The sequence below is a fragment of the Molossus molossus genome, unplaced genomic scaffold, assembly GCF_014108415.1.
Source record: "Molossus molossus isolate mMolMol1 unplaced genomic scaffold, mMolMol1.p scaffold_m16_p_10, whole genome shotgun sequence".
Lineage (NCBI taxonomy): Eukaryota > Metazoa > Chordata > Mammalia > Chiroptera > Molossidae > Molossus > Molossus molossus.
The window spans coordinates 88,520,734-88,534,883 of NW_023425345.1; the positions used below are offsets into that span (position 1 = coordinate 88,520,734).

General features: G+C 37.9%; 1 protein-coding gene across 4 annotated transcripts in view; it reads right to left on the reverse strand.

Annotated features, from left to right (window-relative positions):
- Positions 1-14,150, reverse strand: part of EEA1 (early endosome antigen 1) — a 135,095-nt gene that overhangs the window by 92,643 nt on the left and 28,302 nt on the right. For 2 of the 4 annotated variants that reach the window (XM_036252238.1, XM_036252237.1), the window contains exons 3-4: positions 8,913-9,038; positions 76-203 (exon numbers count right to left, since the gene is read on the reverse strand). In XM_036252238.1, the coding sequence (XP_036108131.1) occupies positions 76-203; positions 8,913-9,038 (254 nt within the window). The remainder of the gene's footprint in view (positions 1-75; positions 204-8,912; positions 9,039-14,150) is intronic. The other 2 variants (XM_036252240.1, XM_036252239.1) reach the window with 1 other exon arrangement.

Genomic DNA, 14,150 nt, shown 5'->3' on the forward strand with positions numbered 1-14,150 from the left:
TAGTTATTCATGATTAAGCAATGATATTACCTACATTCATAACATTACATTTCAAAACTATTATACTATACCTACCGCTTCAGAGCAAGATTAGCCTCTCCTCCATGACCTGAATCATTACCAGCATCATGAACTGCCTCATAGTGTTTGAAAAGTTCATCAGCAGATCCAAGAGATTTCATGCACTGGGGACATATGAAGCCCTACAGAAAAAGGCAGAAAAAGATTTCAAAATAGTATTTAATATTGCAAAATAATAATTTGTATATTATGAAATACAGTCAAGTGTCTTATTCACACAACGGTGCCATTGAGTAAATTATAATTTATGGTATTAACCTCAAATTGTGGTTTTGTACAAAGGTATATCCCTGTCTAGTCTAGTTGGAGTTTACAAAATATAAAGAAAGCCCTTAAAACTATCTTTTAGGTTAATTAAATTAATGGCTAGAGTATACAATTCTAGTCTGAGAAATTAATCTGATCTAGAAGAGCAGTTGAGAAGATAAGCCATTATATCCTCCCTCTCTTTAGATATTCCCATTAGTAAAATATCTCTGCACAATCTACTTCACAGGAATGAAAACAATAAAATTAAGAACATGAAGCATCCTGATCACTGAATGAGGAAAAGGGTAATATAGTATATAATTCATAATTACTAGAGTATCTACAATGGTTGAGAAGTAAATCTCCTTGCTAACCTAAGATTAATACCGCAAAAGCCTAAAATTAATATGTAGTCCCACTGAAATAAAAAAAAAAAACTTATACATAATCCTAGAATTATTATATGGTATGGCATACATAATCTTGCATGACTATTCTCTCAATGATCTTTTGATACCTCTCACTCTATATACAACATGTTTCAACAATACTAAAGTAACTGTGTTTCCCTGAACACACCATGGTACTCTACGTTTCTCTACCTTGGCATATACTGCTTTTTCCTCCAGCACTATCCTCATTAGCTTGTCCAGTTTCTACATTTGCTTAATACACAACCATTGGAGCTTTTCATCTATGTTTCCCTAATGGCTAATGAAGAATTTTGAACATACTACATATTTTCTACATTGAATATTTATTTAATAAAATATAAACAAACCTAACAGTGCAGAATTTGGTTTACAAAAAAATAGACAAGATTTAACAGCTTACAGATTTAACAGCTTTTCCAAGGGAAAGACTGAGCTAAGCAATGAGTACTCTGAACACATAAACACTAAAAATAAATATAAACTCTGTTCTTTGGTTGTATGTTATGCAAGCAGCACATCCTCACTTATCATTTTTGCACATTGTGTGGCAGAATCAAGGCTCACTGCATATTGGAGATACTAGAATGTAGATATAGACATACATTACCAGACAATGCTATAACACAAGTATATATATATGAAGAAATATAGAAATGCAGGAGAAGAGATATCCAACTCAGCAATTATTGCTTTATAAAAAATAAACAGCTACAATACATATACATACTATACACACACACACACACACACATACATATATATGTGAGACATTGGAATTAGGTATTAAAGAATGATCAGAGGGACTTCCGGTCAGGATGGCAGCGTAGGTAATGCGATATCGCGTCCTCCCACAACCACATCAAAGTTACAACTAAACTACAGAACAACCATCATTCAAAACCGCCTGAAATCAAGCTGAATGGAAGTCCTACAACTACGGAATTAAAGCAGCAGCCACATCGAGGCTGGTAGGAGGGCGGACGGGACAGGCTGGTCCCACACCCATGTGTGGCGGATAAAAATCAGGAGGACACCTCGGCTGGGAAGGTCCTTCCTGAGGACTGAGGGGTCCCCGTTCCACACCAGGTGCCCCTCTCAGGGTTCCAGTGCCAGGAAGAGAATCCCCATAACTTCTGGCTGGAAAAACCAGCGGAAACTGAGGCTCAGAGAGGCTGAAATGGCTGGAGCCCCAGGCAGCTCCCTAAAGGGCCCGCGCACGGACTTATCGGACTCTCTCCCGCTAAGCTTGGAGGGGAGGCAGCTCGAGGGGCGCCAGAGACATACAGGGAAGAACTGAGCTGTTTGGCACTGGAGCGAGGGCTGGAGAGGGGGCTTTCTCCAGGACAGATGCCCTGTCAGAGGCCTTTGTTCCTTTGGTGAGCCCTTCCCTGGAGCGGCAGATAGTCTCCATATCTGGGACTCCAGCAACCTGGCTCACACTGGTAGCCCCGCCCTGGTGACTCCCTGAGGCCCCGCCCCACCCAACTTTCAAGCCCACCCAAGCTGTTGCCACTTGCTTAACCATAGGATTGGCCTGTCTTGGATCCTGCTTCAGGTTTTTCCTAAATTCTTTCAAATGAGCAGCATCTGGTCTCAGCGAGCCCCATACCTCTCATTAAGTAATACACTGAAACAAACACAGGGAGGCAGCCAAAATGAGGAGACAAAGAAACAGGTCCCAAATGAAAGAACACAACAAAACCTCAATAAAAGAACTAAGCGAAATGGAGATAAGCAACCTAACAGATGCTGAGTTCAAAATACTGCTTATAAAGTGGCTCAATGAACTTAGTGAGGGGCTCAGTGAACTTAGGGAGGGCCTCAAGAGCATAAAAAAGGACCAGTCAGAAATCATGAATACACAGTTAGAATTGAGGGAGGCATTAACTGAAATAAAGAATAATTTACACAGCTTCAATAATAGAGTACGTAAATCCAAGGAGCAAACCATCGATTTGGAATATAAGGAAGCAAAAAATGCCCAATTAGAACAGCAAAAAGTAAAAAGAATCCAAAAGAATGAGGATAGTGTAAGGAGCCTCTGGGACAACTTCAAGCGTGCCAACATTCGCATCTTGGGGGTGCCCGAAGGAGAAGAGAGAGAACAAGAAATCGAAAACCTGTTTGAAACAATAATGGCAGAAAACTTTCCTAACTTGGTGAAGGAAACAGACATACAACTCCAGGAAGCACAGAGAGTCCCAAATAAGATGAACCCCAAGAGGCCCACACCAAGACATGTCATCATCAAAATGCAAAAGGTTCAAGACAAAGAGAGAATCTTAAAAGCAGCAAGAGAAAGGCAGCTAGTTACCTACAAGGGAGTTCCCATAAGGCTGTCAGCTGATTTCTCAAAAGAAACTTTGCAGGCCAGAAGGGAGTGGCAAGAAATATTCAGAGTGATGAAAAGCAAGAACCTACAACCAAGATTACTCTATCCTGCAAAGCTGTCATTTAGAATCGATGGCCATATAAAGAGTTTCCCAGACAAGAAAAAGTTAAAGGAGTTCATCACCACCAAACCGTTATTATATGAAATGAAGGATCTTTTTGAAGAAGAAGATAAAATATATGAACAAACAAAATGACAATGAATACATATCTATCAACAATGGAATCTACAAACAAAATGAACGGGTAAAACAGAAACATTCTCATAGATACAGAGAACATTTTGTTGGATGCCAGTTGGGAGGGGGGTTGGGGGAATGGGTGAAAAAGGTGAAGAGATTAAGAAGTATAAATTCGCCCTGGCCGGTTTGGCTCAGCGGTTAGAGCGTCGGCCTGCGGTCCTGAGAGACCCGGGTTCGGTTCCCGCTAAGGGCGCGTACCTCGGTTGCAGTTTGTCCCCAGCTCTGGTCAGTCGTGCGGGTGGCAGCCACTCGATGTGTCCCTTTCACATCGATGTTTCTCTCTCTCTCTCTGTTCCTCTCTCTCCCTCCCACTCTACCTGAACAAAAAATGGAAAAAAAAAAAAAAAGAAGTATAAATTCATTGCTAGACTGACAAACCTCAAAGGGAAAGGGGTTGGGGGGGTGGGAAGAAATCAACCAAAGAACTTATATGCATAACCAATGGACACAGACAACAGTGTGGGAAAAGGTGGGAGGGGGGGGGAATGGGGAGGAGGGGGTCAATGCGGGAAAAATGTGGAACATCTGTAATACATTTTACATCCAACAATAAAGATTAAAAATAAATAAATTAAAAAAATAAAAGAATGATCAATGGTTACTTGTGATAAGTAAAAAAGAGGCATTTTAAGCAAATAGAGGAGCATAAATAAAGATGCAGAAAGAGTTATAAAAGACAGTTGTGCTATATTTGGGAAATAGAATGTGTTCTGGTCACAGAGCCAGAGTGAAGGGCAGGGGCACAACAGGTGAATAAATGTAGGGATCCCCTTCAAAACTCTTGCCCTGAGCAAAGACAGTACTTCTGAGGATGTGCCTTTGAACATCAGAATAATGCCATTAGGCATTTGGTACTGAGCACTATCTTTTTTTTTTTTTTAATTTTTTTTTCCTTTCTTTTTATCCTCACCCGAGGATATTTTTCCATTTTTTGTACAGATAGAGTGGGAGGGAGAGAGAGGAAGGGATAGAGAGAGAGAAACATCGACGTGAAGGGACACATCGAGTGGCTGCCACCCACACGACCAACCAGGGCCGGGGACAAACTGCAACCGAAGTACATGCCCTTAGCGGGAACCAAACCCAGGTCTCTCTGGACCGCAGGCCGACGCTCTAACCGCTGAGCCAAACTGGCAGGGCCTGAGCACTATCTTTTGAATGAATGAATGAATGTTCCCTGTTTGTGCGTTAATTTAATGGTGTTATGCTCTCTTTCTTCAAAACCATCTCTTATCTACCACCATGTTTCATAACGTCTCTACATTATGCTTAATTTGGCATTCTTATAATTTCTGCCCAGGAACTGTTGTACCACACTAGTTGGCATGCCGTTAGTACAACAGCACAAGAACCCCTATAATTTTCAGCCTGTCACGCCTTTTCTGTGTCTCAACTTCTGCTAGTACATAGAAGACAAACAATAGTGTTCCTCAAAGAACTCATATCCCAATGACACTTCAGTCTTTACAATTTGGGCTTCTTAACTATTGTCTCTACTTCCAACTTTTGGTTCTAGGAACCAAAGGATGCCAGAAAGCTAATGATCACATTAAGCTATGCCATACATTCTTAAAGCTTCTAGATAGTACCAGCTTAATTGTTCAGGAAGAACAAATTTCTCCCTAAAGAGAAATTTTAGAAATTCAGTTATATTTACTTATAAAAATATTCCACATATGTGAATTTTCCATGTGATTAGAGCTTGCATGTTTAAATAAAACTCCAATTTTGAGACATTACTAATAAATATAAATCTTTTTAAAATACATATACTTCCTCACCTTCTTTTTTTTTTTTTAATCCTCATCCAAGAATATTTTTCCATTTATCTTCAGTCAGAGTGGGAGGGAGGGAGGGAGAGTGAGAGACAAAGAAATGGGACTACATCAAACTAAAATGCTTCTGCGCAGCCAAAAAAAAAAAAAAAAAAGCATCAAAATGGAAAGGGAACCCACTATATGAGAAAGCATAATTGCCAAAGATACATCAGATAAGGGGTTAATTTCCAAAATATATAGAGTGCTCATATAACTCAACAAAAGGAAGACAAACAATCCAATTAAAAAATGGGTAGAGGATCTGAATAGACACTTCTCCAAACACGACATACAAATGGCCAGGAGACATATGAAAAAATGCTCAGCATCTCTAATCATCATAGAGATGCAAATTAAAACAACTATGAGATATCACCTCATACCTGCCAGAATGGCTGCCATTAACAAATCCTCAAACAACAAATGCTGGCAAGGGTGTGGAGAAAAGGGTACTCTAGTACACTGCTGGTGGGAATGAATGCAGACTGGTGCAGCCGCTATGGAAAATAATATGGTGTTTCCTCAAAAAATTAAAAATTGATCTGCCATTAGACCCAGTGACGCCACTTCTAGGAATATACCCTAAGAAGTCTGAAACACCAATCAGAAAAAATATATGTAACCCTATGTTCATAGCAGCACTATTTACAATTGCTAAGATCTGGATATAGACCAAGTGCCTATCAGTTGATGAGTGGATAAAAAAGCTGTGGTACATTTACACAATGGAATACTATGCAGCTGTAAGAAAGAGAGATATCTTACCCTTTGAGACAACATGGAGGGACCTTATGCTAAGTGAAATAAGCCAGGCAGAGAAAGACAAGTATCACATGATCTCACTTATTTATAGAACATAATGAACAAAATAAACTGTCAACCAAAAGAGATCTGGAGTCATGGAAGTAGGAAACAGACTAACAAACCTCAGAGGGATGGGGGGTAGGAGAGGTAGGAAGAGATAAACCAAAATATTTATATGCATGTATGTGTAACCAATGGACACAGGCAACAATGCTGGGGACGGGGCAGGGAGAGGGGGGATAGGGAAGAAGGTGTCAATGGGGGAAAAAGGAGAAACATCTGTAACAACCAAGTGATAAAGACATTAAGTTGGGAAAAGCAGAAGGGGGGTGGGAGCAGGAAGGAGGGGGTCAAGGGGAAAAAAGAAGGACATCTGTAATGCTTTCAACAATAAAAAATAAATAAAAAACATTGATGAGAGAGACACACATGGATCGTTGCCTCCCGCACGACTCCAACCAGGGCCGGGGACTGAACCGCAACCAAGGTACGTGCCCTTGACTGGAATCAAACCTGCAACTCTTTGGTCCACAGGCCATCACTCCAACCACTGAGCAAACTGGCCAGGGCTACTTCCTCATCTTTTTTTTTTTTATCCTCACCCGAGGATTTTCAGATATAGTGGGAGGGAGGGAGGAAGAGAGAGAGAGAGAGAGAGAGAAACATCGATGTGAGAGAGAAACATCAATATGAGAGAGAAACACCGATTGGTTGCCTCCCACATGACCCAACCAGGGCCAGGGATCAAACCACAACTGAGGTATGTGTCCTTGACCAGAATCGAACCCATGATTCGTTGGTCCGCGGGCCATCACTCTAACTGCTGAGCCAAACCAGCCAGGGCTACTTCCTCACCTTCTTAAACTGATGATATTAAACCTTTGCTTGATGTCTAAGAGGCATAATTTATTACTCACTGATTTGGGTGTCATCCACTCTACTAATTCTGGCAAGACTCTTTTAATTCCTATACGCACATTTTACAGGTTTCCCTACACCCTGTCTTGTCTTTCAACAATAATTTATGAAAATTGTTTGCATGCTAATTCTGACAATGCTAGCCTGCTATGGTTAAGAGGCGTCGATTAAGGAAAAGTTTATTAAAACCACATCACTCATTTAAAATAAAAATAAAATAAGAATGAGTGTCTGAGTGATATCTCATGAACAGAATACATAATCTTTGGTTCAAGGACTTTGTAATACTAATTCTGGACATTAAGAGACTCTGCCTTTATTTATTTTTCTAAACTATTTTCAAGAGGATTGAGATTGTTAGATATCAAATAAGTTCCACAAAAGTACTGTTAGCAAATAAAACACTAAAAATAGCCAGCTATATTTATTGCCCTTAATCATTCCAAACTCTATCCAACTTCAAAAAAAAAAAAGAAACCTAACCAATCCCCACACACACAGTTTACCTAACATCAAAAACAATAAATTCCTTACTCTTATATTTCAATTATCTGTAATTCTTTCTCAGGTTCACTACAGCTAAGAACTTAAGCCCTGGCGGGTTTGGCTCAGCGGTTAGAGTGTCGGCCTGCGGTTCTGGAGAACTTAAATTGATACTTATGGTAACTTTGTTATACCAAATGTTCTTTGCATTAAAAGGAAAGTTCTTATCTAAGTGACAGGTAGGTGAGATTGTCACTTGTGATTCTGACAACCCATAAAGAAGAACAGTTAACCCATATGTTCTGGAAGGAAAACAACTGGTAAAATGCTAAGCAGAGTTGCAAAAATCAGGCCTCTATCTTTGCTATCACTGTTCCCCCTACTTTAATAATGTCCTCCTATATACACTATTTTCCCCATTACCCTAGAGAATGTCTGGTTTAATTGTTCCCTAGTGAAGTTTTTCCAGTTCCCCTCAAGCCAAATTAGCTACTGTATTCTTTTTGCAAATAAAACCTATCATAGAAACTTCCTGGGGTAGAAAGCATATCCTACTTACCTTTTGTCTCCTTTACCTACCAAAATACCTAAATACCTGGCAACTAAGAGGTACTCATTAATATGTTAAACAAGTGAATGTTTGATGAGCTCAATTCCTTATTATATAATTGCCTCACAGAAAAAAGTCTGATTTTTTGTCTTTCCTAGTATAAAAAAATGTCATTCTTTTGTAAGATTTGTACAAAAAAGAAAAAAGGAGTATGTTTCTCTTTTTTTAGACCACTGTCGTAATTTTCAAAAGGAAGATATATATATAGATATTTAGATATATATATAGATATATATATATATCTATATATATATATCAGGATCATCTAAGAAACTTTTTCCAGCCTAAAAATGGGTACCACTTCCCCTCACTGGATCCTACTCCCAGCATTAGATATGTACTAGCCCTCCACACTCCTGAGAAATATTTAGGTGATCCACTGTTAATGAGTGTGTGTCATTCTATCATCTCCCTCAGGTTCGGGTAGATCCAGATTCTGCTGTATATTTTTCCAGATAAAGAGAGTTAACAGCTCACATGTAAGGTCCTCTTTCTATGTAAGAGTAAAGCATTTTAATCTAAAGCATTATAATGCACTCATTACTAGAGCATTACCTATGTAATAAAGATATAACTTACAGTGTTAAAATAAAATATCATTCACGTTGTATTTCAAATTTCATGACAAAATCTATGCAAAGATATTAACTTAAACTTTTATATTTGTTTAGATTCACAAAAAGACAGCTGCAAACAGCAAGAGAGACCAAGCCAACTTCCCAAGAGCCTCTTGTCCTCATGGAACTTTCTTTAAAGCATGCATAATTAAAGCAATCAATATTCCCTTGTAGCATAAAAAGCAAAGCAACACCAAGCAAAGAAAAATAGAGCTATCCTGAGCAACCCATAACCAAGATACTAAAACAAAATATACAGGACCCACAGTAACACTGGAGTCATTAAGAAGTTCCTGTCCTCTTGTTTCATGTTCAGGGTGCACTTCCTGGTAATGCTCCGACAACTCAATAGCAGTTACACATCTTTTCATGCATAACGGACAGATGAAACCCTGTGAAATAACAACTTTTAGGAAGTATATACATAAAAAGTTGTTTATAAAACAAAATACAGACAATAAAAATGGACATAACAAAAATAATAATTAGTATTATCTCTTTTTAGTATTTGCAAAGGAAATTTTCAGGTAAGAATGGAACAAAAGGTGGAAGATCCATACAAAGCAGGACTTCTAAAATTAGTTCCCATCTTATACTGTAAATTCCCATTGGTTCGTTTTGGTTTTGTTTGTTTTTTTAGTTATAATAACCAGTTGTTTATTATTAGTTGAACCATAATTATTATATTTGTTTATGACACTTTATTCTTACTTGTCTGAAAGCTATTATTAGCAAGTTACCTTTTTTTATAGATCAAGAAATGTCTAGTAGGTATAACAAATACCTTCATGTGATACAATATACTAAACCAAATTTCTTATAATGAAAGCAATTTTTAGTCTTCATCATATTCCTCTAGCCTGAGATCCCTTTCTTGCCCATACTCAAATTTCCAGTAGATGACCTTCATTCTATTTTTCCAAACCAAATATCATTTTAAAACAATCTTCCAAAGTTCCTATACCTAACAATATCTGTATTTTAAAATCTGGACTGTTACACTGAGCTATGGTTGGGTTTTTTTCAGGTAGGAACAGTAGAAGGACAAGAAAATTGTGCAATTAATAGTATCAGGAAAAAGTAAACAAAATGAACAGTGGTGAAGGACAATAGGTTATAAAAACCTATGCTTACTATATGAGCTCAAGAAAATCACTTTACTTACTGTCAGTTTCCTCATCTATAAAATGGGGCTAATATTAGCAACTATTCTCCTAGAGTTATCATGTAGTACATAAAGTGCTTAGTATAGTGCCTGACACATTGCAAGTGTTCCCTAATACCAACCATCATTAAATGTATGGTTAGAAAGGAAAGAAAATGAAGCCTGGAAAGGTTAAAGACTAGAAGAAAAGACAGAAAATTAAAAGCTGCAATACTCGCCCTGACCAGTTTGGTTCAGTGGTTAGAGCATCGGCCCTTGGACCGAAGGGTTGCAGGTTCGATTCCTGAGCAAGGGCGAGTACCTGGGTTGTGGGTTTGATCCCCAGCTCCAGTCGGGGTTGTGCAGGTGGCAACCAATAGATGTGTCTCTCTCACATGGATGTTTCTCTCTCTCTCCCCCTCCCTTCCTCCCTTCTACTTTCTCTAAATATCAATGGGAAAATAATCCTCTGGTGAGGATTTAAAAAAAATCTGAAGTACTCAGCAAGCCCAAAGTAATGAAAATATGATGAAGTTTTTGAGGGGATAGGCACTTATGATAAAAAAATGAGGGATAAAGATTTTAACATTTCAGATGAAATGATTCTGCCTGATAATCAGGTAGAGAAGGTACTGCCATCACTTGAGTAGCTAGAAGAGAGGTAATAAAGGTAACAAAACTGGCACTGATAACATTAAGAACTGAGAAATAAGGATGTTCCTTGAGTCACTAATATCACTGAGGACAAAAGCCATGATGGCAAGGAAGACTGCAAACAAGGTTCCAAAGTGGGAGGCAAGACAGGGTAGCAGTTAAGAGCTAGGCTTGGGTTTGAATCATGGATTCACACTACTTTAAGTAGATTTTATAACCTTCAATTTCCTCATCTGTTAAATGAGATAACAATAATAAACTACTTCATATGAGTCTCATGAGAATTAAGTGACATAATATGTACAAAGTGCTTATAGTATGTGTAAGAAAGAAAATATTAATAAATGGTGGCTGTTATTGATATCATTGTTCCTTTTATTAACAAGCCTTAAAGGAGATTAGCCAAGAGATAAAAGTGAGGAACATGCATTCAATTTTTTTGGTTTTGGAGTTTGTTTTTAATAAAGAAAGGCATGTCTTTCAGGCAACCATAGTCTCAAGTGCTAGAACTACAAAATAATACTTCTTTAAAGTAAGACATCATTGCCTTTTTTTTTTTTTGCTATCACAGCTTTATGCCTTTCATTTTACTCTAGTTTCTTCATTGTAAATTTTCACATAAAATCATTCAATTGTTCATTCAAAAAGTATGTACTGAGTGTGATTACTATGCTCCATCCATTATGCTAAGGTGCTAAGAACACACATATATATGAATCTATTGGTTCTGCTTCTCTTTAGATAATCCTAATATACCTCCCCAAAAAACCTATTGAAAATGAATGAATTTAGCCAGGTTGTACCATAAAGATAGGCATGCAAAAGTCTGTTGTACTTCTATATCATAAAAACAAACAAATGGAAAATAAAATTAGAAGCAATACTATGTGCTACCATGAAAAAACAAAAATTACCAATTAATAAATTAAATAATATATATGACTTCTACATGGAAAACTATAAAACACAGCTGAGTGAAATTAAAGAAATTGAATTATATTGTGTGCAAGAATTTGAAGATTAAATATTAAGATGGGCTCTCTTCCCGAAATTAATCTGTAGATTATATATAATCCTAATCAAAACCCTAATCGAGCCTGGCCAGTGTGGCTCAGTGGTTGAGCACTGACCCATGCACCAAGAGGTCGCCGGTTTGATTCCTGGTCAAGGCACATGCCCAGTTTGTGGGCAAAATCCCCAGTGGGGGGCATGAAGAAGGCAGCCAATTGATGTTCTTTCTCATCAATATTTCTATCTATCTCTCTCCCTCTCCCTTCCTCTCTCTCTAAAACAATAAAGAAAAAAAATTTTTTTTAAATCCTTGTAGAACTTTTCTCAAATTTATAGAGACATGCAAAGAACCTATTAAATAAGAGTGAAACCAAATTTGAAAAGAACAACAAAATTGGGAGACAAACTATCTGATTTGAAAATTTACTATGAAACTACAGTAATTAAGACAATATTGATGTAACTATACAAATATACATAAAAATCAATGAAACAGAATTAAAAACACAGGAATACAGCCATACATATAAGGTCAGTTGATTTCTCACAAAAGTAAAAATATAATTCAATGGGACAAGGTAACATTTTCAACAAATGGTACTGAAACAACCATATGGAAAAGTGTAGTTCCCATATCCATCTGGAAAAAAATGAATCTCAACCACTATCTCATACTACACACAAGAATTTTAAAGAAACCATAAACTTACATGTACACCCTAAAATAATTATTATTTTTTAAATCAGAGGAAGCATAGAAAAAAGTCTTTGCAATCTTGGGGTAGAAAAAAAAATTCATAGAAGGACCCAAAAAGCATTAACCATAAAAGAAAAGATTGACAAACTAGATTTCCTCTAAATTAAAAACTTCTCTTTGAAAACACCATTAACAAAATGAAAAGCAAGCCATGGACTGAGAGAAAATATCCATATCACACATATCTGACTGAGGTGTACGGCCTAAATTTAAGGCCCAGTATTATGTGTTGCCTTGACAAGTGGTGAAACTGGGGGGTTTCAAATGACCTAACTGGAAGTTCTCCTCCCCACTCTGCTCCTGCAGATAAGGTCTCCAGTCAAACAACCCCCTTTTCCACAGGACACAGGCACAGGGCCTGCTTATTATCCCTGAGTAGTGGGCATCAGTTCCCCACCGCCCACCAAGTTAATCAAACAAGCCAATCACATCCTCCTGTAGGAACGATGAGGCACCTCACCTTCTTGACACTGTGAAGCCTGCCTCCCACAGCCCCTGGTTGTTTATTTTGTCCCTAAGTGCAGCCCTCAGTGGCCCTGTATGGCATGCAATGCCCCCCCCCCCCCCGCCCCGGGCTGTGAGTATATGTGATTAATAAACTGCCCTTGACCTCATCTGCCCAGTGTCAGGTTAAATTATGTGTTTAGCCATCCCCATAACCCTCACCAATGGGGAGAATAGAAAGCAGTCAAAATACTGACAAAGGACTTGTACCCAAAGTAGATAAAGAACTCTCACAATTCAACAGTAAAAAGATAAATAAATCCAACTTTTAAAATGGACTGAAGTCCAGTTCCAGACAAAATGGAATAGATGCACCTTTCCCCATTCCTCCTGCTAAGTAAAATTAACATCCCTAGAAATTAGATATAAAACAACATCAGAAAACTCTGAAAGGTAAAGAGAATAAGGCAGACCAGCTAAAGATTTCAAGACCCAAAGACTGACCCAGTGGTAAGTGCTCTGAGTTTTCTTTTTGCCTCATGTAATCCCGACTAGGTAGTAGAGAGAAGCTGGCAACCTAGAATCTTTATTGGGTACTTAACAAAAAAGCTCTCTCTAACTACAGGTCCAGAAAAAGGAAAATAGAATTTGGCATTATGTAGGTTATTAGTGAGTAGTTTCAGTGGGTACCAAGGATGGAAGCCAGATTGGAAAAGGATAAAGAGTAAACAAAGTTGTTCTGGCAATACAGTATACTAAATAGTCTGAGCACTATCCTGATAACTAAATGATATAAATGTCACTTATTACATTATATACTTATACATATTACATATATGTGTGGATTGAATGTTTGTGAACCCCAAAATTCATGTGTTGAAATCCAAACCCATATGTGATGGTGTTAGGAGGTGGGGCCTTTGTGGGGGTAATTAGACCATGAGGTGGAGCCCTCATGAGTGGGATTAGTGTGCTTATAAAAGAGATCTGAGAGCTTTCTCATCCCTTTGGCCATGTGAGACAGCCATCTATGAACCAAGAAGCAGACATAAAATTTGCTGGAGCTTTGGTCCTGGACTTCCCAGTCTCCAGAACTGTGAGAAATAGATGTTTATTGTTTAATAAGTTTAGGGTACTTTTGTTATAATAGCCCATAATAAGTAAGACAATGTTATATATATATATATTATATGCAATGAAATATAAAATATGATATACATAAGCACCAAAGCAAGCTATTGCTCTATTTTTTACTATTTCTTTAAAGTCCTGGAGACCATGATGTTTCAAATTCCATTTAAATGGAATGTGAAAGGCATAAGGTTAAAACCCAGAGTTTGTTCAAAGTGGGAAGCCAGCCGCAGGATAAAAGAGAAAGAGAGAGAGAGAGAGATTGGTTGAGAGAGAGAGAGATTGGTTGAGAGAGAGAGAGAGAAAGACATTGATTGATTGAGAGATTGACTGAGACCTTGACTGAGACCATGACAAATCTGT